This window comes from Ptychodera flava, chromosome 18 (genome assembly GCF_041260155.1).
Source record: "Ptychodera flava strain L36383 chromosome 18, AS_Pfla_20210202, whole genome shotgun sequence".
Taxonomy (NCBI): Eukaryota; Metazoa; Hemichordata; class Enteropneusta; family Ptychoderidae; genus Ptychodera; species Ptychodera flava.
The window spans coordinates 28,966,318-28,993,973 of record NC_091945.1 but is presented as its reverse complement, the minus strand read 5'-3'; the positions used below and the strand labels follow the sequence as shown (position 1 = coordinate 28,993,973).

General features: G+C 38.4%; 1 protein-coding gene across 1 annotated transcript; it reads right to left on the bottom strand.

The window, feature by feature from the left end:
• On the bottom strand, positions 1-26,381 carry LOC139117317 (synaptic vesicle glycoprotein 2C-like). Its single transcript, XM_070680327.1, has 10 exons — positions 25,666-26,381; positions 11,771-11,951; positions 6,847-6,998; positions 6,196-6,329; positions 5,938-6,015; positions 5,077-5,184; positions 3,184-3,272; positions 2,197-2,699; positions 1,186-1,345; positions 1-703 (listed from the first exon to the last, which is right to left on the bottom strand). The coding sequence occupies exons 1-10, from the start codon at positions 26,033-26,035 to the stop codon at positions 520-522; spliced, it is 1,959 nt and encodes a 652-aa protein (XP_070536428.1). The 5' UTR covers positions 26,036-26,381; the 3' UTR covers positions 1-519.
• Positions 26,382-27,656: the final 1,275 nt, after the last annotated feature.

Below are 27,656 nucleotides of genomic sequence, written 5' to 3'. Positions count from 1 at the left end.
TTATCTCACAATTTCAACATTTACATTTATTGATAAAGCATCTCTTTACATCATATTCACAAGCAACATTGGGAAATATTTCACCATGTTTCGTCATCACACAAATGTTTAGAAGATAGAAGGGAACCATTTAGGAATGAAAATTTAGCCATCGTGTTGGCGAGAACCAAAGGTCAGCCGATATTGACGTGGACCGATAAGTTAGCCGGTATTGATGTCCATAGTTTCTTTTACTTATTTTCTTTTATCACAAAAAAAACATCCTTGTTGCTACGCAGCTTTCACAATCATTTGTACCAGCTCTTCCCAGTGGAGCCATCCGCATGTAAAATCAGACAGGACAAGCGTCAGTTCGCCCTCTCACTACTCAGAATTGTATGCTGTCGTTTAAGATAGAAGTACGTACATCTGTTCCGAGATTGGTCGAGCGTTTAGGGTGCTCACTGTACGGCGAGTCTGGTGCACTCTGAGCAAAGCAAAATTATATATACTCATGTTTTAATCAGTGAGCGGCTCTATCTAAACCATTATCGTTTTCCTCGTATCCGGTAGCTTGAGAGACAGAAAACCGCCGACTGCGAAGACGGCCGCCGCCAGGAGGACCGGGATCGCACGGCTGACGTGCAGGAAGTTACCGAAGGACACGTTGCCCAGGACGCCACCGACACGCGAGAAGGCAGACAGTAGTCCAAACGCTGTGGCCCTGAAATACACAAGATGTTGTTGGAAAGATTTGTTTCAGTGATGCTACAACAGAACTAATTGTCGGAATCTTGGCATTAGTTGATTTGATCGATGATAAAGCTTGGTATATTATATATGCAGATATGTACTGTATGTAGATTCGAATATAAATTAGCTTGTTTCGATTATTTGTACTTTTAGTGGGATTTGTGTTCCTTTCTGTCTGACCTTTGAAGTTCCTTTTAAATAACTATCAGAATCCCTGCCGAAAGAATCTCTGCATAAACAATATTTAATATGATAAGTAAATACTTCTATCACTTATTTTTGTTACGTACCAGAAATTACGTTATCGCATTATTTACATATTGTACATTGCACACGGTCTCTTAACCACGAGGATAACACATTGAATTCGAACATGGAAAAAGCATAATAAAATTCTGTGGACAACACTTTATCATTTAGGCTTATTCCAGGAAAACTTTGAAGCGCCCTCACCGTTTACTTGTAGGGTAGAGTAAGGTAGACGCAACGTCGATGGCACTCCAATTACAAAGGCTCATGAACTGGATTATACAGGACAAGGCTACGGCGCTAATTTCAGTATCAACCCACCATATGAAGAACGCCCCCACACCACACATTATAGTGAAGGTTGCTGCAGGAAGGATATAAACAAAATGCAGAACATGAATAGTGTATATTCAGCCTCAATAAATGAGACAGCGAGACTAGCGAATATGTAAATTGGTTCAGTTAATAATAATCAGCGGAATAAGAATAATAAAATATACGCCGAATTAGTCCTCAAAGAATTTCGCTATGAGATGGACGGAGTGTGTTGGCTCAATAACGATAGATAGATAGATAGATAGATAGATAGATAGATAGATAGATAGATAGATAGATATAGATAGACAGATAGATAGATAGATAGATAGATAGATAGATAGATAGATAGATAGATAGATAGATAGATAGATAGATAGATAGATAGATAGATAGATAGATAGATAGATAGATAGATAGATAGATAGATAGATAGATAGATAGATAGACAGATAGATAGATAGACAGATAGATAGACAGTCAGACAGACAGACAGATAGATAGATAGATAGATAGATAGATAGATAGATAGATAGATAGATAGATAGATAGATAGATAGATAGATAGATAGGTAGGTAGGTAGGTAGATAGACAGACAGACATAGATAGATAGATAGATAGACAGACAGATAGGTAGATAGGTAGATTGATACAGAGTCGCACTAGATAGATAGATAGATAGATAGATAGATAGATAGATAGATAGATAGATAGATAGATAGATAGATAGATAGATAGATAGATAGATAGATAACTCACGAACAAAATGAATAAATGAATGAATGGATAAGTGAATAGATAACCAGGGAGATATAAAGGGAGACAGAAGCTACAGTCTGCATGTTGACAGACAATGTCACCAATGAACTTTATAATGTAAAATATTATATATATCTTACCGTAAATGCTGGTAGCCCCTATCCTGTCTATAACCAATGCTGTGACAATACAGCCGGGTAATCCACACAACGAGCTGATAAAACTTTCAAAATATACCGTGTGCGGATTATAATCTAGACTAAAGTCAATACGACACTTGTCCTCGAGATTGTAAAATCTGGTATTTTCCAGTGTACACTGGCGAAATTTGAAATCATAGAAGTCGGTGTAGTTGAATACGCAGTCCACCAATGTTGAGCTGACAAAGTAAGTCTGCATGGTCGTGACGTCCTGGAACGCCGTATCGCGGAACAAGCAATTGTCGAAGGTCACGTGGTTCATGGCCACCTGGGCGAAGGCGACGTCGGTGAAATTGCAGTTGATGTAGTGCCTGTTCTCAAGACGACCCACGTACGTCATGTCGCTGACGCTGCAGTTCTCGGTGGTTTCGATGGCAGTCAGGTACTGCAGGGTTTCAAGACGTTTGATGTACTCTGGGAACCACAATGTCAGCCCGTAATAGCTGTAACGAAGGAGAACAATCTAGATATTCTAAAAAGTTCTTTCATTTGTAGTTTCCAGAGAAATGGCTATCAAATGGGAAGTTTTTCTCCACCTTTAACTTGAATTGTACGACAGTTTTACATTCATGCTGAAAGCTATCTGCAGCATGTATTTGTATCTCACAGAAATCACCATGTATTGTCTGCCATTCTCTGAGTACTAAATATGCTTGTTTTGCTTTAAGCTGGTCAGTGAGTGAAGACGTGTGTAAGTCCTATACACGTAGATGTCATTGGGTTGAATTCTAACATGGCGATAAAAAAATCACATCAAAAGAGTTGTTTAAGGTAGCAGAAAAAATCTCTGTGAATTTTAAGTAAAAATATTATGATAGGACTGCGTGTCACTGCACCTTTCCTAAAGTTCATAAATTCCTGTGTCTTTCGCGATTTTGGGATCGTATTATTGAAACTTTAACATGTTAAAAATACGATATCGCTCACCCGAATGACGTACAAAACCAGCAGACCAATAGAATTGAAGTTATCCCTACAAAGGGTGGTTCCAACAACTCAGTGAAGTTTACCCAGCCCTGCGTGAATAGAGAGAAAATAAACATATCTCCAGCCATACTTTGCACTTGCAATGTTATTTCATGGATAAACATGTCTCCATATTTTCTTCGTTCACTTGGATTTTGTTGTGTATTTTGTCTTGTTATGTTTTGTTTTGATTTGATTTATTGAGAAGGGCTAATCGCAAACTTTTGTTCAAAGTTACTGTAAATGAATATGTTCATCTCGTAACCATTTGTCATGAAATGACACTTAAAGAGGCACTCCCACTTGGTAACATTTTTAAAACACATTTTTTAATGCCAACGGTCGATATTTGACGTGGCGACTGCGCGCGGATCGTGAGATTTCGATAAAAATATGTCATTTCCCGAGCGTATTTTTCACATCCTGAAGTTTTAAGATCGTTTCTGATTTTGACCCGAAATCCCCCGAAGGTTTGTTGTTGTGCTGATTGACGATATTCTATGGAGTCTACAATAAGTGCGAACGACGAAATTAATTTACTTCCCACTGCAAAGACTTTATATACAGCATTATGCCATTACCTCAGGTAAGTTTTGTAAAACTTCTCCTTAGTTTTTGTCGTTTTCATTATTCTAAGTAAAACTTCTCCTTAGTTTTTGTCGTTTTCATTATTCTAAATCAGTTGTACTATATTTTTAACCAATATCACATAAACATCAGTTTTTAGGTGTCAAATATTAGCCGCCTCCGATGACTACATTTGTCGTCTGCCACACAGTACGCTGCACGCGCGGTAAGCGTCTATGCATACCACGCGGCGGCCGCAATGTATCAACCGCACGTATCTGTGCTAGTGACCTATGCGAATTCTGGTGGAATCAGCAAACTTTGTTTTCCGTTTTTTTCTCCGAGTCAGTAACTTTCCCGCAAGGGGCATGACTTATCACCGACGCGAGTGGTACTGTGGCGTACAGCAGCGTTAGCGTAGACTCGTACTCCATAGCTTAGTTAACAATGGCCCCAGTGCCGAACGTTCGATGTTCGGAAGCTGAATTTAGGTGGGCCACCGGAATTCAAACTTTTACTTTTTTGAGGACATGTTTTTATCGATATCTCATGATCCGCGCGCAGTCGCCACGTCAAATATCGCCCGTTGGCATTAAAAAAATGTGCTTTAAAAATGTTACCAAGTGGGAGTGCCACTTTAAGATGATCGGTAGTGTTTTGCTGTGTGGAAGCCTATAAGAGACATGCTTGAAATGTATGCATTGCACGTATGTCAGTCGCAAGTGCTTATTATACTCCAAAAGAATGTCAAAACATCCACCATTTAATTTGTCAAAATAGCATCTATATGTGTGAAATGCTCTGTTATTGTTTACATTTGAATTTTAGTCCGGACCAGTATTCACTTGTCAACAATAACAACGCAGTTTACGCATGTGTAGGCTAATTAGACAAGCTGAATGCTGTGTACCTCAACATGCTTTGAGGGGCAGAACAAGAAATTATGGAATTATGGTTGACACTAAAAACAAAGCATAATTGTAAAAGTCATCCAGGCCCCTTAATAGTGTATAAAGTACACAGTCCCCCTAAGATAACGTTGAATTGTACTACCAGGTTGACATTGTCCTTGAATTCTTCAGCCATGCAGACGTTTGGTGATAGAGAATTTCATGGTATTCTAAATGTAGCAAAATGTTTTAATCATTCCATCCCTGTTGTCTCATTGGTCCAAAAAGTATCATTATTGATTGATCAGTCGTTTAGTTAGATTTTTATCAACTTTAAGCTTTTTAATTAAGAATTTAATCTCATTTATAGGAACACAGCTTTCGTCGTCCATTTTACCTGTCTGATTTTGAAGGCGAGCTTAACGAAGAACCGTTTCACGGCCGAGTCGTCTTTGTCGATGTCGGCAAATTCCTGTGGTCGAGTGGGCACTCTGATTTCTGTCACCTACAGGAGAAAGATGAAAATTTGTGATTATTTTTCACCCTGTCGTCCTTTTTACTGAAACAATTCAATATATGATCATAAAAGACAACTGTCTCCTTTGGGACATAGTTTGTTCAGAAACATACAGGATATATCAAAATGTTTAAAGTCCAAAGGCTAAATTCTGTTCTAAATTATTCATCAATGTTACCATCGGAAGGATAAAATGCGCCTCTGCGACGGTTTTTGGTAGACTCAACTTCTTTCGGTAATGTTCTAGTCTGTGGTCGCCATAGTGCTATCACAGCATAAAGTATTTGTTTCTGTAATCACAAACTTTGCACGATAACCTTTGAACCCTTTTTAATGAAGAGAATGGTTTAAACATTCCTTGGGATATTTTGAGCAGAGTTAGAATTGTTCTTTTTGTATCAAGGCGCGTTCTTACTATACTAATGCTGTCAATGTCAAAACGACTTGTTAGTAGAATATGACAAAAATAAGATATTAGAGGACGGGAAAGTGGACTTAAATTCCCGCGTGAAGATTAAAAGAAGGACACAAATTCTTTGCAGATATAAATAATGAAATGGTCATGAAATGAATTCCCTTCAAATGTTCAGGAAACCAGCATTCTTTGAAGATAATTTATTCCATACATTTTGATAAGCTTTTGAATTCGTACTTCGTATAATTGTCTTCCCTGACCGGCGTCAGAGTGAAAATCCTGCAGCAGGCTGCACCAACAATCAAAGCGAGGCAAACATTTCCTACCGAGAAATCGTCTCGTCCACCGTGGTTTATCTTGTACACTTTTTTCAGGATTTCCATGGCTTCATCGTGTCTTCCAACCTAACGGAAATAGTAAAACTGGCGTTGAAAGCACAGTACAACGAGATGAGCAAAATCGGTTATTTTGAGAAAGGTGAATGCCTGGATGGCTCGTCCAAAGACATTTGGTTTTTATAAAAGCGCCCCTCAATATTATTACACTCCTGGAGTCAACACTGGCATGCGATTTGGGAAACTGACCTCGAGCAAATAGCGTGGGCTCTCTTCCATGCAGAACAGCATCGCTATGGCAACTAGACACGGCAAGGAACCGAGCAGAACAAAGATCCTCCAGCTATGGACGGTAAATTCCGGCGACAACGTGAAGCTGATTTCTGTCGAAGTAAAAGAGCTGCGGTGAAAATTTCACTTTGAATATCGACCTTAGCGATTGTAGTATCTGTGGAAAGATCCTTAAAAGTGTTTAGATTTCGCACATCCACCATTCTCTTATTGGAAAATATCGTACGACTTTTCTTAGACTCTTCTGGTAGTTCAATAAATTCCGTGTTTCTTTCTTTGTTTTGGCTTCTTGTCCGAATCTATCATGGCTATGAGTCTCCCTCTGTCTCTGTTCGTTACTTTTGCGCTGTCTGTACTTGTAGGGCCTACTATTTGCATCTGTGTGCACTCTCTTTCTACTTCAGCCGTAATACTTTCCTGTTTCGTTCAGTCATTCGAGTTTATCACCTAGCAGTTTATAGTGTGACGAGTTTTGCGGAACTCAAAACTGTAAATTTCATTGATAAAATGAAAGTGGTCCTTAGACATCAACAGATGTAAGAATATTGTAATTGTCTACACAATAGAATGTGATATTGGAAGTGATTGGAATTTTATCACCATGGTTACCTGTTCTTGGAATAATACCCCATCCAATCAGAGAAACGTAGACGCCCCCACACGTCCACAGAAACAACAGCCAGGTGACATTCGCTCCACGACTACTTTTAGCGACAAACTCGCTGTAGTAGGCAAACGTGATAGGAATTGATCCACCGATCCTGTAGTGCAAAACAAGTAAGGGTAGAGTGAGTGTTATCGCCAGGAAAGAAATAACAACATGGAAACCTGCCAACGGGAAAAAGAAAGTGCTATAATCCGTCCGCCAGTACATACATACATACATACATACATACATACATACATACATACATACATACATACATACATACATACATACATACATACATACATACATACATACATACATACATACATACATACATACATACATACATACGTACACACCCGCACACAGTCAGGTGTTATGACGTTCAATTCTCGAATGCCGTTTAACATTTACCTCATAGCCACTATATCGATATATTTGTAATGAAATATCACGATACTTTGAGTCGTGGTTGCATTTCCCCATTCCCTCGCTATTTCGGTTCTTAACGTGATTCCATCTTCGAAGATGTCAAATTTTGAGTCACGACTTAAAAGGAAACTCTCTGTTAACAGCTCTGATTACAATCTCTGTGAACGCGTGACAGAGTGCTGGCGCTACACGGAGACAGCCTTAAATGGCATATAACGTGATTCCTGCTTTACCGCGCCGCAAAGCAGAGCCGCACAAAGAAATTAATCTCCCGTTCTAGGATTCAAATTGTATGCTATGCAAGCGAAAGCGACTCCTTCGCTGCAGGGCAATCTATAGATCAAACCAGGGAAGAAATACACCTGCTTACGTCAACATACCTCTAGATATTTCTTTTCTCATCTCATTATGACATATGTTGCTTTAGTTTCTGTATTTTCTTTTTGCTTTTCTCGATAAAATCCATCTAAAGGCAGGATTAATATTTCTTCGGACGTTGTAAGATATCTGATTCAAGCAATGATTTCTCTTTCGTTTATAAAGATATGTGACTGTGACCAGGAAAAATGCCCAAACGTATAGACATGCACTACTGGAATTCAACATTTTAATGAATACAGTTGTAATGGGGAAATGTTGCCGCGCTATGTTTTTGCCGCATCAGAAATACATCGAGGAGATAATACTACATGTTGATACCAGAGAAGTTTTGGGAGATTTAAGGTAGTATGCACCTCAAAAGTGAAAGGCTTAAAGTTTTGCTCAAGCATTCCTGAATGAAACTTTCAACCATTCTCTTACCAAATCAACAATAACAATCGAGTGTCACCGTGCAAAGTTTGGAACTAGTGAAACAAATTACCCAACATTTTGCGATATTTGAACTTCAAAATGGCCGCCATTCCTGTGTTAACTCTATGAGAGAAAAATAAAATTTTGGACTTTTGAAGAATTAAGACAATAAACGTTTTTCTTTCTCCAAGAGCTTTAAAATGAGCCCAAACAAGCAGTAGATCACAAAAGAATATAGAAATTTGAGAGTCCGACTATCTGTCCCCGAGGCGCGTTCTACCTTAAGGTTCAAGAAATATTAAGAAAGCTCAATTCTAGTTTCCAGATTTTTTTTGACAAAGATTGCACATGATTAGCAATGAAAAACCTATGGAGCGGGTGGTTTTAGATTTTTTCCTTGCGATTACGTTCAGCATTTGGAACGTTTGGCGTTTCTGCTCTACACTGGATGATATGATATGCTTGATTTGATAATAATAGCGATGCCTCTCCATGCAGCTGTGGCTCGCTGTAACGTTATTTTCGTCAAAACATCTTATTCAGTTTAGATTCCTCTGGGAAATGCTTTACATGAAAATTAAGAACGATTTTCGTACATTCGATTACACCAAGTGTATTTCTTTTCTGAGAAAGTTTGAACACACACACACACACACCCATATATTGATAATATATGTGTGCGTGTATATATATATATATATATATATATATATATATATATATATATATATATATATATATATATATATATATATATATATATATATATATATATATATGTATGTATGTATGTATGTATGTATGTATGTATGTATGTATGTATGTATATGGAGAATCAGGTCTAGCATGATTATTTCCCGGTAAAGTGACGTACTGGGAAGCCCTTCCATCTTGATGATGGAAAATGTTTTCTTCCATTTCCTTTGTACGCACTGCAACAGACAAGCTGACTACAAACCAAAGATAGGAATTTGAAAGCACCTTTTATGTAAATCGATATTTGTTGAGTCTCAGCCTCGTCAAATCGCACCACACGTTGTTAGCGTGATCGTCTCACAATGCACTCTAAAAGCACAAGTATCAACATCCGGGTAATCCTTACAAAATGTACCGTGAAAGGTGTTCATTGGCCGACGTAACTTCAGTGGTATGTCAGCTGACACTGTATGATCTCATCAAACTTTTCGCACTAAAAGCGATTAGTAAAAAACATGCCCGTGACGGAACATGGTCAGTGGGATTGAATTCAAAGCCTGAATATATGTATTGCATATCCGCTGGAGATAAAGGCATTCCTTCAAAAACTAAACAAAAAAGAGCCATTGTCAGTTTCACTTTTGTTACTGAGCAACAAAAAAAAGACACGCAAAACACAACTTGTGACGCAAGTCTGATCTGCAAGGTTGAGAATGTCTACAACGATATCTCATTGTATGAATAGAAATTGTTGACACGAAAGCGGTGAAATCGTAGAGGAAAATCGATGTGTGCGTGGTGAGGTTTTCTCCGTCATATCAAGTCAATCGGCACTGCGCGGTGACATTTAAATATCATTTTTTTGCAACAAGAGAAGAAAATGCAAAATTGAAAATAAATTTTTTATCATGCCTTTCTTTATTTATCATAGATGCTAGCAGCAGTTATCGGGAAAACCGGATGTATTTGGCACTGTCTTATCCTATAGCATCTTTTGATAAGTCAGCGATCGATGCTATCATACCGGCATATGGCGACTATTTATCACTTTATATCTGTGTACACCCAATTTTTCTTCTGATCATTTCACGTTGGTTTAGTATAATTTTGATGATTTCTTTGGCGTTGTACATTTTCGTGTATGTGAGAATTTCACATTTGAAAGCCAAAAAACAAAAGTTATACATTCCTACTCTTCCTCGCCCGAAATCTTAAGTAAAGATATTCTGTAAAATACAGACGGTTTGCCAATGCCCAATTAAGCGCTCGCCTCGGGAATCGTTCAATCAATGCAAGTCTAGCGCTTTATTCTGCCCAAATAAATGAAACTATTACCCAGGAGTAACATGGAATGTTTTCCTTAAGAAAAAACACGCCGAGGGTATTCCCAAAAGTATTGGTTCCATTTCCAAACCGGGCTTCCACACTGTGCTAACGTGTCATGTTCAAATAGTGTTTTTTATCTGTGTGTTCATATAACTGGCCCCTTGAAAGGCGATTTTAAATGACACAATTGCTGTTCAAAACGACATTTGTTTTGAGAGCTCCCCGCAGCAAGATTTGCAATTAATGACGATAGTTTATGCCGTGTATTTCTACCCTGGTGATCTCATGTTGCGCAAAATAGCCTTAGGATGCACGACAGAACGCATAATACATAAATATTCACGCAGCAATCTATACCCATTAATCCCAGCAGAGACCTTAAACACTGTCCGATGATTATTCAAAAATCGGCCATTAAATTGATCAAAAAACACAAGAATGGTAAACAGATAAGAACAACCCAGGGGAAATAAGGCTACACGAGATAAAAAATGTCAATATTTAATTGTACTTCGTATTTTGCCAGGCAGAAGATGTTTGTTTTTTACAAAATTTAAGTTTAAATATGAGAGTCGGTGCTCAAGTCGTGTACTGGCGATTTTAGTAGCAAGACAGTTCAACTCTAAAGGTCAACTAAAATTAAAGTTCAAAAAGAATTATTTTAATGTTTAATGACGCTAAGCTTTGGTACGTTTTTAATTTATTCATTTTGCGCAATCGCGTATAGCTGAACTCCACTTAGAGAAAATATAATCGTTTGTCCATTAAACCGATGTCTACATGTTATCAAGGACGTATACTAGTATTTGTTTCTTAAAAGCACTCCGAGCATTAAACGGATTTTCACAAAGGCCATAAATACCAGACTTAAAGCTCCAATAGCTGCGTATGTGCAATGAATCGATCTTAAAATAACCCCAGTTTTCCAAGATTTTTCTTTGAATAAGACCCATTAGAAACTGAAATAACACTGCCGTGTCGATAGTGTCACGCAAAACGTTTTGACATTATTTTAAATAATCATGTGACAGAGAAAATAAAGATTACAACAAGAAAATGTTGGTCAATGTGTGTTGTGCATTCAAGTAAATGGCATCATGTTTGTTTATTTTATGATCACGATGTCTATGTGGAGGAAATACTTTCCGTGGGGGCGTCATTTTATGATTGCAGCATGCACTCGTTTATTATTTAACCTGTTAAAACGTGTAGGCATGGTCCGAGTCCAAATCAGCGAGCAGTGATACTTCTATACATGTCCTGCAGTTAGCACATATACACGAACCAACTTTGGCTTGAAAATAAAATCATGAAAACAATGCATAAAATTCGCAGCTATCGGGGCTTTAAACGAACTTCAGATCTAGAAGAAAGCAGAGGAACAAGCGTTGACAACAGTTTACATCGGTACTCTGATGAATAGATTAAAAACTATAACGTTCTGCTTGCGCTGAATTTTCCTAACAGCCGTACTGGATCGGATCCCTGAACCTGTCTGCCGGAAAAATCTTTATGGACCCCATGCCAGCTGATGACTTCATAGCTTGACGAATCTAGCACGGACGGGTTTGAGGCTGGTATAATTGTTTTATCCCCAACAGAAAGGTTCATTTTGCCATGCTAAATTCAGATTCTTACCCGACTCCACATGCAAGTCGACAGAACAGAAAGAAGCCGTAGTTTTTCACGAAGGCAGAGATGATGGCGAAAAGTGCGTTGACACTGAGAGCCGTCAGTAGGCACTTCCTACGTCCATGTTTGTCGGACAGAACTCCCCATATGAGAGCGCCAAGCAGCATACCAACGAAGACGATACCACCTGCAAATAAACAAAACGATAAAATAGAGTAAATTTAACAGCTTTTTCTATAAATATACCATGATAGCAAATATTTTGTGCCTGTCTTATAGGGATTATGAAGACCGCCGGACCATCTTGTCACATTTTGAAAAACTTTATCAGTCACAGAAGGGCTGAAAATCTTTGATCACGACAAATTTGTATATATCCATTGCACATATATTGTAATGGCCATGTTTACTCATGTTACTCATGGAACGGCAGTGGCTGTATGTAGTAGTGGTGGCGCACTTATTTTGCTTGGTCAGCCAATTTAAAATCAATTATTTAGCTACAACAAATAGTTGTCGAATCCTTTAAGCGACATCCAGGCAACTTTCTAGGATGAACAAATAATTATATACCGAATGATACACAAATGACTGGAAAACAGGGGCAGAAGCTGTTTTTGGTGGGTTTTAAAACTATTTTTTGTCTTTACTGTCAACTATACAGTTTCATATTCTACTTCTAAAAGCATGTTGAGGTACACTTAAGCTTGTAGAAAGCCAGTAGACAGCATTGTTATTGTTTACAAGTGAATGTTTGTCCGGATTAGACTTCGAACGTCAACGATAACATTTAAGCATTTCATACTTAGGGACGCTGCCTCGACAAGTCGTAATATAATAGCAGGTGCTTCAATGTGCTTTTGGGAGTATAACGAGAACTTGCAGTTGGCATACAAGAGAAAAAAGGCATGGAATCATTAAAACTTACAGCTCGTCTATGACATACAATTTATTTACATGATAACGAGCTCTTTTGTCATCAAAAGTTTATCTTATAGAAGTGAGAAATGAAAGGAAATAACAGCCATAAATACACAAGGAAAAATGCATGTTTGACTGCTGAGGATACAGTGTTCTGAGTATCAGGTTAAGTATAGGTTAGATCCCTGTAAGTATTAAAAATCACCGATATCCTAATTATTATCATATTATACCCGAAAAGCTCCCCTGGAACCTGTCAAACTTGCTTGTAAATGTCGTCACGAACAGACATATACGCAATCCCATGTAGACACGCATAGAGATAAGACCCTGACGATAGCAATAGCACCTTAGGCCACTTATTAAAACGTCTGGTTGTCGAAAAAGAAGACATGACCGCCATCTTAAGACGTTGCATATGCTTCACATTTTGCGCAAAGATAAAACCCTCTGTGTGCGGAGTCCCTGGACAAAACAGACGGCGTGCTCTCCAGTATCGCGTTTCTCTCTCTTTGTCAAAACACGTTAAATTTTCACGAACTTAATTTCCGTGAGTAAAATACAGCGGTGCATATACCTTAGGGGGCATTAAAAAGAGTGGAACATTATATTATCATATTTTTCTGCCGATTTTCTTTCATCGTTGTACTGTGTATGTCTTATCTCGAACACGATGAAAAGATCGATAGCTTTGAGCAGTGTTTGCACTTTGTAAATATTAAATACCATCATATTATCAAAAGAAATGGGAGCGTAGACTTAATTATTAACGATATTAACAAATTCGATACATTCTAGGTTTTTGATGTCAGAGACACAGTGTTTTCACATCTATTGGGAGTCAAACAAGAAACGTTTCTGAAACATAAAAAATTAAACAACAAGCAGCGTCAAAACGCCACTGGCCCTCTTATTTTGAAGCATTTATATCATTAATGAAGCGATATTAGAAAAGTCTCACCTCCCGCTATGAATTATGACTTAGATATTGCCACGAATGTTCTATATACATGTGTGTATTATATGACTTAGATATTGCCTCGTATGCTCTATATACATGTGTGTGAGTGTATTATATGACTTAGATATTGCCACATAGGGTCTAAATGCATGTATGTGAGTATTATATGACTTAGATATTGCCACATAGGGTCTAAATGCATGTATGTGAGTATTATATGACTTAGATATTGCCACATAGGGTCTAAATGCATCTCTGTGTGTATCATATGACTTAAATATTCGTATGTTCTATATACATGTGTGTGAGTGTATTATATGGCTTAGATATTGCCACATAGGGTCTAAATGCATGTATGTGAGTATTATATGACTTAAATATTGCCACATAGGGTCTAAATGCATCTCTGTGTGTATTATATGACTTAAATATTCGTATGCTCTATATACATGTGCGTGTATTATATGACTTAGATATTGCCACGTATGCTATATATATATATATATATATATATATATATATATATATATATATATATATTGGCATATTTAAATTTAACAGGAGAAGCCATGTTGAAAACAATTTTTTTAATTCTTAACATAACTATAATTCATTTTCTCCTGTATGAATAAGCACTCCCTTTTCCGGAAGAGAATTCCAGCATAACTAATCTTTAGGTCACGCGATCGTGTATTATTAGAACATCAACGACAGGTGTTGTTCCTTATTCGATGTTTGCGCTGAACAGGTGAATGTGTTCGTCAGTCTATCGTATTGAACTGTATCAGTCTTGCTGGGTTATTTCTATTGAGAGAAGTTGCATATTATTCAATATCCACATCAAAGGAAAGGATGTTTTCATTTTCTCTGTTTACGACAACGATTCAGGAGTGCCCGAAAACATTATCACGACAGCTGGCAACTCGCCTTTAGGGGTTAACGGACAATTCATTAACTGTGTCCCGCAATATTCCCACACCAATTACCCAATTATCAACCTTGCGTTCGCAAAGATTGTTTTTCCTGGACAAGAATCAGGCAAAAATCAATTAAGAAGCTTGAAGTGTTTATCATCGCAGAACAACAGTCAACAGAAGGGTTGTCCATTAATCTTAAATTTTTTGTCGTCTAATAGAAAATCTAACTAACGACAGACTATACGCAACATTATCATATACCCATGACCGTATCCGTGTCTCCTCTGACGCGTCGTGACGTGGAACGTAAAACATCAGTCTGATACGGCACGTTATACGTCATCAATTGTTGTTTATTTCCGATTTTGATGTTATGATGTTCATCTTGCATTTAACAATCAAATCCATCTTTCAATATAAAACGAAACATATTACTAGTACATATGAATTTAACGTTCCTTTATTTCACATCTAAAGAGAGTTACAGGACAGGTTGTTGTAGAAAATTAAAAGTTGATGTTTACAATCTGTTGTATTTCGCGCTACTTCGTCGTTCCTGTTCACGTCAGCCATGTTTCAGCAAGAGTTATTAAAGTGAATTCAAACTTACAATATTGTCCGTGTAATAATTATCCACCAGAACACCGGGACGGTGACCAGAATAAGTAAATTGGCTCCATTCCTTTTCTTAACTGAGGTAAATTGCGCTGAAATAATCCTGTTTAGACGGTATACACTCGAAACAATGCGATCGATGACTTGATCAACTGTTGTAAACAAACATGTATCAATGCGCTCAGACCAGCGGCAGAATATAAAAACATAGTCCCTTCGAAAGACTGACAAAAACTAATAAAATTTCTTCATTTTAATTACCATTTACATAAACATACGGTCATGGGCATATGATAAATCGGTTATATCCCACGATATCAGCACTTGGTTGGGACGTATTGCCACTCGTGAGGGTGCGCGCCGCATCACACTCGTCTTCGACTCGTGTGATGCGGCTCGCACCCTCACTCGTGGCAATACGTCCCAACCAAGCGCTGATATCGTGGGATAACCTCATATGACAGCATCAATATTATACTTGCAGACAACAAGAGACAAAAGCAATATTACTTGGCGCCATAGTGTGAATTGGTTGTATAAGTCGTTATGATGTATATGGTACGTTGCATTGTGGCAACTGGAGGAAAGACACTGTTTGGGTTAGACTGAATATCTATCGAATGGTGCTTTTGACAAAACACTGGACATTTCGGTTGTAGTACATAGGCACAACTGATCGAACCTTGCGCCAACAGAGATAGGCAGACCGGGGGACCCACTTCCGGCCGTAGGATTCAAAATTACGGGTTTACAGGCTGAATGAACTTTGATAACTTAATGATAAATTAACTTTAATATCTTAAATAACTTTTCAAAGATTGAACATCACTATTTACAATATGTAAATTTTTTTTTCAGATACTGTCAACAATACTGTTTATAATGTCTCGCACAATCATATCTGACTCTTTGCCAATTGGTATACTGTCAACAATACTGTCAACAATGTCCCTCACAAAAATATCAAATTCTTCTTTGTAACAAATACTGTCTACAATCCCGTTGCTTATTTCTTTCGCCTCATACAGGCTTTCACTTTCACTGACAACTGTTGATCTCGATGGTGGGATTTCACTTAAAACATACTGTGATGGGCGTAGTTCACAATCAAGAGAAACTGTAAACAGGACTTAAGAAACTTACATTTCAATATTTAATACAGCTTTGAATATTTAAGGGCATTGTAATCAGGCCATCCAGAGACAAGATCAAAAATTGCTTTTGAAGAGGGTATTTATTGGAATTATTCTGTGGTAAATTCAGCTGATATCATTTTTGAAATTGTTGTTTTGTGATGTTCAATAGGTAGAGATACCTATAGGATGCAGATGTGTCATCTTTCCTTAAATCCTGAGCATTTATTTTATCACCAGAATTACACTCAGTTCCCGAGGCATAAACATTTGAACATATCCACATGTATATTATTTCTCACATTCCTGGCCGCTTGGAGTGCGGGATCGACGGTGTGGGAAAAATTGATCCCACACTCTAAGAAATCGTTCCACACTCTGCACTAAATATAATACAAGCTCTGAATGGATGATAAACAGTCTGTTTCGTTCCACGCGCAAAATGTTATCCAATGGCACCACGAGTAACACACGGACCGGAACTACAAAGTAAGTCGGTCAGAGTACAGTGGCAGACGACAGAGTTGTCACGATTTTGGATAATGTTGTACGTGTCTAATGAGAATATTAATTTAATGCATTTTGTGGTCATGTGAGAAAAAGAATCTCACACACCAAGGACCTGGTATCAGATTTCTCACACTCGATGGGGATATTTTGTCTCAACTCGCCTGCGGCTCGTGTGAGACAAAATAATGTACAATGGATCTAGTAAAAAATAATGCTACCTTATCAATCTTCCAGACCCCTTCCCGGATATTAAATGGCCCATCCCTTAATCAAGGAGCTTTACATATACACGATGTCATAACATCAATGCAGTCAGGCGTACCTTCGATAAACCCAATGCCAACCACGTATGAGAATCGTCTTTGCATAACATTTCATTTAAAGTAGCGCACAGCTTGTATGTCGCTAATCATATCTCTTTCTGGCGACAGTCCCTGAAGCCTGTACTTCGCCATACAACTAGAAGCAGCCATCCAGCCGAAGGCAAGCGTCTCTTGTGTCTGATATGGCGAATCCCGGGAGATTATTTCACCTCCAAAAGGGACAAATTACTATGGTGCAAAGTGCACGGCCCTAAGCGGCTGTGAGTAGGTGAAAAAGACAGCGATCTGAGATATTTACTCGCCCACGAATTTCAAAACAAACTTGTACTTGATAGATTAAGTGAGTGTGGAGTTGGAATTATGTAACGAAACCCAGATCTTTGAGTGTATAAAATTGAAACTGTGATCTGTATAACATACCTCTCGGTGTTTGAAAAGTGGAAGATATTCAGGGGGTTATAGACATTTGCTCTGTATTGTAATTATCATTCTCCATTTCGTCATTTGCTTTATTTTTTGTGTGTTCTGACATGTAAGATGGCGATGACGAACGAGGGGCTTAAAGTTTGTGGGCGATGGCTAATTGCCGTTCATAGCACGACTACAACGAGCGGATCTTGGCATGAAACATTTGCTGAATCTTAGCCGCGTACCGTGGCAAGCCGCCGAGTCTAGGGCAATTCAGTGGGACAAGTAAACGGCATATAACGAAATTAATGTTTTTGCTAAGGCAGCCAACATACTAGCTTTAGTACAAGGAGCTTTTAGTCAGCGAGCGGAGGGCATTTTGTTGTATTTTACAGCGGACAAGGGTGCTCCGTCGTGAAAAAGTGACCCCTCCCCGTTCCGAATTTGAAAGCTCGACCTTACCCGAAACCGCTTCGCCAAAAAGACTTCCATGAGCAACCTACGTTCACACCCATTTATTTATGTCCCTATAATTTGCTTATTCTTTGGAATTTGACCTCGATTTTCATATTTACAACGCACTGGGCATTACTGTCACCTGAAAGACACTACTCATATTGAAAACCCATATTGAAAACACGCTACGTGTTTACGTGTAAATATGTGTGTGTGTGTGTCCCTCTTCTATGTGAGTGAAATGATATTTACCAGTGAAATCCTGTAAATATCATTTATTGTACACAGTGGGCTCATACGAGTATCCTCACAAAGTCAAGTCAAGTATATTCATATCAACAATATGCATATATCTATAGAAGATATAGTTTGTTAAGTATAGTAAAAAATGTTTTTAGCTTCCCCAGAAACCCGTGCATAGAGAACTGACATTGTGGGGTGAAATTCAAATATTATAATTAGGCCTATATGCAATTCTAACAACCTAAGTCTAATTTAGTGCATTCATATCGATGTTCAAGCATATAGAAATGCACAGATATAGCTAGTTTTTTATTGGTAAAATAATTATGTCATTTGTTTTCCCCATAGACGCCCTTGTATAGGGAGCTGACATTTTTAGTGAAATATTTGTTGTACTAATATGCACTTCTAACCACTCTTATCTAGTCAAGTACATTCATATGGATTGCCAATAGCTAGTTTTGTATAGGGGACATTGACTTTGAGATGACATTTGATAAAAATTTCTTGCACACATATGCACTTTCAATAATCCGAGTTTGATTGGGCTGTTTTCGGGAGTTTGCCGATGGGTACGGGTTGTGTACGGGTGTACCCCTGGGCAGTCCCAAACTACAAAGGGACTGTACAAAGTCATACAATGTTCCCTTACATAGGGGAAGCTAAAAACATTTTTTTGGCAGAATACTTTGCTCAAAACTCTACATTTTCTACGTAGACAGTGATAGGTTAATTCGGGAAAATAAAATTATTATACTTTAATGAATGTGAATTTAACGGATCACTTTAACGAATAATTGGATTACTTCAGTCTCCTTGCTTTAATTTCTCCCTGTGAACCTAAAACAGTTGTGTGGAACACGTCGACGGCAGATTAGTACAAGGATGTTCGCAAAGCCTACTGGGATTTCTGCACGCCATGAAAGCGAGTGACCGCCCTTTGAGAGTTCACTTTGCGATTCTTAATGCTTCAATACCTAGATAAGCATCGTCAGAACACATTCAAACGTCGTTATAAGGTCGTGATAGAGACCTGCGATCACACTTACACTGTAATTGAACCATAAATTTTAGACTCGGGTTATCTGTTCGGGAACTGAAGCCGGAAAGCGCTCTAAAATAAAAACATAAACGGTGTTTTTTAAGAGGATCACTCTGTCCTATATGCATCACACGCATAGTAATAGTGTATACGACAATTAAAGGCTTTGCTAATGACCAGGTCAAAGTTCGCTTCTTGTAGAACAATCTGGTGCAATTTTGTTCTGCTCCGAGTAATTATGTTTTTGGAAAACAGAGAGTAAAATTGTATTAAATTTTGTTGGAAGATTATCACAGTTATTTTTATTAGGGGCTTTTGTCAGTAAGTGTCACGAAAGGTTACAGTGATTTTCATAAATGTGTTCAGTAACAGAATGGTTCTCAATTATCTGTAATTGTTGGTAGTGTGTTAATCAATTTACAACAATGACATGTGTCTCTAGTTTATCTACTTTTCATAGTGATCTCATATTTTAGGTGAAAGTTGTGTTTAACTTGTAGTAAGAACATATCATGATGGTTTTTCTGTTTTTCATTTTCATCGTTCCGCTAGAAGTACAATTATCCATAACTAAATCACTATTTTGTCCCAAAATACTTAAACATGAAGTACGCCACAACCATTAGTTGGTACCAATAACACGGCAGATCATCATTAATCTAACAAAACCAATTAGCATATTAGTAAGTAAGGAATAAATGGAGAATACAAGCAAATGACTGATAGTATACACAACGGGTTTGTTGCTGTGTATTTCCACAAGTTTCCACTCTATCCTGACTAAAGAGAAGATACAAATTTTTAGCGTGTTAAATCTCCTTGAATGTCGTATCATATCGCTGGCAGGTGGGTGACTTTCCCTGAGATATCATAAATATCACGTTAAAAATCCCAACGCTCGGAAATGCTTCGGTGAAAGAGAGCTACGACAATACCTTCATAACAGAATGCCTGAAATATATATTATTTGTCAAATCGAACGCTTTAAACCCCAAGGTCTTGTATTGATGGGTGAGGACAAGGTAAGCTGTATTATAAGTAACTCAGGTTCACCTTCAAGACAGATGAGTGCAACAAAATGAACGATTCTCAAGAGTCTTCCCTTTCTGGATAATAATATTGTGTATCGCACATTTCTCGTCTTCAATGCAGAGAAGAAAATCTATCCCGTCATTCAATGTCCCTGAAGATTCGCGTTCATAGCGGGCAGCTTTTATAATAGAATGGACAGCAGTTTAATAAACAGCCTGTACTTTGTCTGTACGATATTATAATGGAAACTTCACAGGCCCACGTCATCCGTCTTTTTAGGCGAACGGAAATTAACACGAACTGGGTTAACAGTGCCGCTCTGAGAGAAAGTCATCAATAACGCAGGCAGACTGTGACATATTTAACGGCACATCTGTGTCAAAGGACACAGAAATAGCAGTGATATAGTGTACGGTTACGATTTCTCAAGTACTTCAAGCGTCCCCATTTTCTCCGGTGTTTTGCTAAAAGTTAAGCTTGAAACCCTTTCGCAGAGGAATTATCCGAGTCCATTACTCTTTTCCTTTGACGATGGCGAAACCTTATCAGACGGGTCAACTAACTTTCTATCAATTTTGACAGTTTGACAGCACGGATATTCTGAAAACGGGGAACGGGAAAATATAACGCTTTCTGAATTGTCGACGACTGTCTTTCTTATTTGCCAATTTAAGTCTATTTGCTGCGTATATCAGTAGCAATGCCTCTTTTTAAACGTCAACAGCGGGGCGCATTTTACATTAGAAAAGCGATTACAAAAGCCAGGAAAATGATATTTGTATAAAAACAAGTCATGTCTTTCATAAAACATCATTAAAAACGTGCATGGACTTTTGATCGACGGAACTCTGATTTTAACGGTATAGACACTCAATTTGAACAGAATAGGACTGAAAGAATGCAAATTTGAACTGCGACGCGTGAGCAGATATGTTTTTCGATTCAGACTCTCAGACTAATCGATTTCAAAGTGACGTCCGGTCGATCATGGCTGTGGTGATTTTGCTCTGTAATATATTTCTGATTCATAGCTTTTTGATGTCCATGTCAAACCAAGCTGTTTTAGCTGTACAGTGCCCAAGTAACTCATCAGCAACGACTGATAAGGTCAAATCGTCCGGCGAACGAGGACAATATTCATGAATTCTGATTGCTGCCCACACGTAGGAATCGCTAAGCCCTATAGGAGATTAGAGCAACAGTCGTGTTCCTACGGGGAACCTAGTATACCTGTTCCTTAATCTCATAAATCGCGTGCATGGTATAATTGGAGGGGTGGAAATTGACAGAGAGATCATCAACGCGCTTTAATGGTGTTTTTCTGGAAAGATTGGAGTTTTAAGTCACAGGGGAGCAGTGCGCCACACTGCTTCGGGTCTTTCCATCGATATTTCACGGCTGTTATCGCTTGATTCTACAGAACCGTTGCTTCTTGTTCTCCACTCCAACAAAGCCTTCAATCAGACAATTCCAGGGTCCATTAATCCCATTGCCGTAAAAAGATTTCGACCTCTTTTCTCTCTCCTCTGTTTGCTGTTTTCTCCAGAGATGACCTAGTTGTCAAAACTCCGTTATTTTTAATCACGGCTAATTTGCATATCGAAAAGCTCACTTCCACCAGAATGACTGACATGATATCAATGGCAGATAGTGCACGATTTAGGCTGATGAATATTCTAAATCAATAATGAGTCATGGTTGGAAAATTTGCATAAAATGAATACATTCATTTAGGAAATAAGATATGATGGCCCATTCTCCCATATCTGTAGGTCGATGAGCTTTCCTGAAAAATGTTATTTTGGAAAGATAAAAGGAATATTCAATGTTTTTTATGTGCATGAATATATCATACGGAGAAGATAAAATACATTTGACAGTAAAGACTAGAGAAAAAACCATGAATGTATTAATACATTAATAAATTGCTGAAAGGAATAACACTAATGAACAATTTTTATGATCCAGTCACGGCTTGTGCATGTGACTTTCCGGTTTTTCTTTTTCTGTCGACTTTAAATGGATGCGTTGTCAGCATGTTACAGTCTCTCGCCTAGGCACCGCGCCTGTAAACGTAATCTAGAGAACTGACATCGACGCCCACTTTCATTATCAGGGGAAATTTACATGTCTCCGATGGTACAAAAAACCGCGCCAGGCCGACAATTTTTCACTCACTGATCTGCTGGGTGCAATGTATAATAACTAGACACTTCTTCAGCGTTTGTTTAGCTATGCTGATCGCATCTCTACGGATGTAAAGTAAAGACGGGGACGTATGATGCAAGTGACGCGACGCTGTCAATTAGCAAATTTATAAGGACTGAATGTAGCTCTATAAAAAATGCTTTGGTTTGACGAAAAAAATTCCACTGCGCACACTTTAACCTTTTCAGTTTTTTGTTGCCCGCATATGTGATGCGATTCTCAGGAATTCCTACAATTATTGACATCGCACAAGGGAATTTTAATAGCCACAAAATTCAACATTTATTTCTTTGAGTCATGCAATTACACGTTCAATTCACGTGACCTCTTCACCTTCTCTACGGTGTCTCCCTCAATGCTTCAGACTTTCGGTCATATATTTGAATAGAGCACGCACGCATCTCGCAGTTGTTCTCTTAATAGGCGTTCCGAGAGTCGATCAACAAACCAAACCTCAACGCCAGTGTTACCATGGAAACACGCTATTCTTATTGCTGCGCGTCGTAATTTGTTGCCATTATCGTCACCATGAACTCTCTTAAAATCTCGTTCTTTTGCCATCCTTTTCTCCCGCTAAATTACGTCTTCGGGTTGTTTATTTCAAAAATAACTTTATCCATCAAATACCTGCCTGAGAGATGACACAAATCCGGCGCGAAAAGACGAGTGACATGTCCATATTAACATCAAGCTCCTGTTTTAATTGTTTTATTCTCTGAAATATGAATACAATTTATTACATCACAATCCAGCGTGACATTAATCACGTGACAATTGGACGCGCGTGTCCTCATTCGCCGGTCGATCGCGAGCACTTTCGCCTTACTGTATCAAATATTCGTGTGGATCATAAGCTCACGTGTTACTCCAATCCGTGGCGAGCATGGCGTCGATAGAAAAAAGTGTAGAACTGAAGTTGACAAAAACACGACAGAAAGGTCTTATATATTCACTTCTGATGGTTAATCAAGCATTCGCTAGCAGATGTTGCACTTTTCAATTCATCGTGTTCAGAGTCAGCTGGCCTGTCAATAAGTCTCAATGCCCTCGTGCGGCGTCTTCGCTTAATTTTCTCATTTATCATCCTGGTATGACGTCAGCCTTAATATACTGTTGTAGAGTAAACAGAATCTTTCCTGGATTTTACATGATCTGTGTGTGGGACCAGGGGGCGAAACAAAACTTTAATAATTCCTACAGTACGACTAACGATAAGTTAAACTAAATCATACACGGACTGCCTGTACTTTAAACTAGAATTAGAATTTAAACAACGATAAGCCCGAGATCATTCCGACTTCGATACCTGCCTTTCTTCTGCAGTAATAATTCCTGCTTGTATATGGCTGAACATGAGACTGAACAGGATAATTATCTGGTATGACACCGTATATGTAGGCATTAAATTTAGTACTAACAATAATAATTGACGGGGACATTTTGACATGTTTAAATTAATACCTAAGAATAGATCTATAGCGATGGAGTCGAGCGGGTACGTGCCACTGGATGGTTCTGTCGTGACTATTAAAAGTAATTGCAGGTAATTTTATGATACAGGAGAATGAGTCTCTCTCGTCGACAGTTGATTTTCGAACAGTTACAAACTGAGTAAAACCAGAGCATTGGCAGGCTTCCAGAAGGCATTTGTAGCGAAAAAGCAATGTTTATAGAGCGTTTTTAATCTTTAGTACAGAACGTGTTTTTCATTCTTGTCGGTGAAAAGTGACTCTCTCAGGCTGACCATGCTATAAACAACTGAAACAGCGACACGGCACGACTTTCAATTTCTTCTTAGGAAAATTGAAACGCGAGTGTTGCAGGTTGCATCGATGTTTATCAGAACGCGCTGTTAAGCTAACTTTGGGTTTACATAACAGGCCTAGATCTCTCTGCCTTGCGAAATTCTGGGATTTCCCACATCGACACAGCGCTCAACTTTTTGCAAGACAAATTCGCATTTAAAGAAAAAGATGCATTTCTCAGATAGCAGCCATGGTCCAACAGGAGTCGAGTCACTCTGCAACGAAATTCAGTACCTAGATATGATGTATGATGTCACGTGAGCGAGAAATAGATGGCCGAGTGGAAAGCAACTAGTCCGAGGATTTTACGTGCACGGGGCTCCTTTTTCAGTGAGAAATTTGTGTCAAAATCGCAGAGTAGAGCGGATAATCTGAGAAATCAAATGAAGCCATGATCAAAAGCTACAAAGATAACACAAAAACGGATAGAAATATTTTATTACTCATCAATCAATTGTTAATTAAAGAGATGTATTACTATATTTCAATAATAGATAAATTATTCAGTGATGTAACATTGACCTCACCTACACAGGTCATGGATTCAGTGCACAGTGACCTGAGAGGGTACCGGTCAGAATAGAAATTACACCAGTATGGAGAAAAATTCAGTGTTAAAAATTATATATATATATATATATATATATATATATATATATATATATATATATATATATATATATATATATATATATATAATATTTCATCAGCATATTTACCTGAATATACTCAAGGTATGTATGGAGCTCTAAAGATTGCTAATGCAACATTTTTCAGTGAACAAAACAACATTGATAACTTCTCCCATGGTGATCAAAATAATATGAAAAGACAGCGACTTTGTCGCTTTAAATAGCCGACTCTACCTTTAATAGACTGACATACACACGACTAAATTTACCGGAACTGCTCGTAAGGTATGTACTATTTTGCATTTAAAGCTGTATTTTAGACTTTAATACTAGATGTAGTCAACATATTAAGTTTCTGATTCCAGCTAGCTATCCGCTGACAGATATCTTTGAAAGATCTAAAATTGATTTAAATAGATTCTGATGCCAAGTAAATGTTGTGTTTGTTGCGGGAAGACATCGTTCATCGAAGGAAAAGACCGCGACCAGTGGGAATGAGGCCACTATGTGACCATTATAAAGTAATAAATATTTAAAACTTAGTTTGGTGGTTCAGTTCATGTAAATAAAAAGTGTAGGATTATAATGAAATAATATTATGGTTTGATATGTGGTTTGGGGCATTGTTTATGCTGTAAAGAGGCATAACGTGCAGGAATTTAAACTAGACTGGTGGAAAGATTGAGTCTGCTCACCAAGCCATCCTTTTTCCCGGTCGTTGAGACACAGGTCCCGTTCTGCGCTCGGTATGATGAAGCCAACGATGAAGATTTCTGCGCCGTCAGCCATAAGTCCGAACCCAATCGCAAAATACAGGGCGATCTGATACTTCCCGAAGCCGACTTCGTCGATGGCTTTCTCGTACGCCTCGGCGAGAGCTATGTCACCGTGGACCTTTTGAGTGCTCAGTATTTCCTTGGACCCGAACGGCTCTGCGCCAGTCGGACCGCCATCTTCGGGATCGGGGCTCTCTGGAAGCTCGAAGCCCTCCTCCGTGGAGTAGGTTTTCGCAGGACGATCGCCTTTCTCGATCAGCTGCAAATCTTCAGCGGTCCCCTCCGCCATCTTGCCAGCAAGTTAGACGCGATTTAGCTCTCCGCGACGGAATGAGGTCGGGCTAGTGTTTCACCTGAGATGAGTCGGAATGGAAACACCGACGCTGAGGGGGCCGACTGAACGAATGAAATGCGGACATCCAGCACAAGTCTCGCGCAGAATTGTAAGCAGGAACCGATGACGGTTTCTAAAATTATTTGTCCTTCGACCCAATTTTGAAAACTGAGCTTAGAATATCTGCGTTTCACTTACTACATGTCATGTTCCAGAATATCAATTATGCTAATAACGGGAACGATGTTGTCGAAGGTCGGAGCTGTTCGACAGCCGTAGTCGATAGACTATTATTATTAATGGAAAAGGGGGTCATACTGTGTCATCGACGTTACCTTACACTGACACTGACATTTCAATTCTTCGTTTCCATGGCGATTCCCGTCTTGTCAAATCGACTTTGTTATCGACTCGGAATTTTCATTTATTATTCAATTTAAGAGCCTTTTGTTTGATGTGTCCATTTTTTTTCAAATTCCTATCCCATCATCTGCACCTGACTATAAAAGCCTTAGCTCTGTTTCTTCTTTTTTATTCAATATCAATGAAATACTCGGACACACACACATTTTTCTGTTTAAACCGCTCTCCATTTTGCGTCTACCTCATTATTTTCGTGAGAAGACACCTGTTAGCTTCAGTATAGATGAATATAAACACAGACACAGACACACGTTTTGTATGTATGTATGTATGTATGTATGTATGTATGTATGTATGTATGTATGTATGTATGTGTACGTTTATATGTGTATGTATGGGCGTGCTTGTTTTTGTTATCATTTCTACAGAATTTTACGAAACAATGAAAATAACGAAACAGCTTCCGCAAGACGTTCACAAAATTGCACTGACCCAGAACGGCACATTGTCACGTGCCATTGAGCATCTAATTTCCTTCCATCTTTGAGAATTACATTAATTACATCCGTACTCAGCACAGTCAACAAGAAACAAATATAATGAGGCTATTAACTAATTAGTTTTGCGTTTTAGCTGGCAACTGATCGGTTTCTGTAGTGGCACAGTGAGAGCTTTTGGGAAAGACGGACAGACTTCGGGTGAAACATAGGAAATGCTATGTTTCTCATCCCACCTACGCAAGCCTTTGTTCCATATTCGCTTAGAAACATTAAATGTTAATGTAGAATGCACCTAGGAGACAGATATTCGACTCTCCAACCTTCACAATATTATTTTGGCTTACCAAACAACTTATTTTGAAGCTTATGGAGCAAATAAAGTTTGCATCAGCTTAGTTTTGTGAAAATCAGGATTTTCCCCCATGGAGATGGCGGCCATTTTGAATGTCAAATATTGGTAAATAATTGGCAATTTGTTTCTCTTGAACAAAAATTTACCCCCTCGGTTATGAAAGAGAATGACTGAAAGTTTGCATGAGGAAAGTTTGAACGAGTCTAAATCTTCCGATTTCGAGGCGCAAACTACCTTTAAAATGATGGTGCGCCCCCAACTTCCACAAGACGTTCAAATGTATCAACGTTCTAAGCAAGGAAGTTGACCTGTCATGTGATCGTTTTTTCACCGAATGTATGTCAATAACTCAAAAAGTAAA

Excerpts from the sequence above, each read along its gene's own strand:
- LOC139117317 (XM_070680327.1), bottom strand. The coding sequence starts at position 26,035 with ATGGCGGAGGGGACCGCTGAAGATTTGCAGCTGATCGAGAAAGGCGAT. Across the intron at positions 11,952-25,665 it reads CCGGGAAAAAGGATGGCTTG|GTGGTATCGTCTTCGTTGGT; the intron begins GTGAGCAGACTC and ends GTTTATTTGCAG. Across the intron at positions 3,273-5,076 it reads TCGCCTTCAAAATCAGACAG|GGCTGGGTAAACTTCACTGA; the intron begins GTAAAATGGACG and ends CTATTCACGCAG.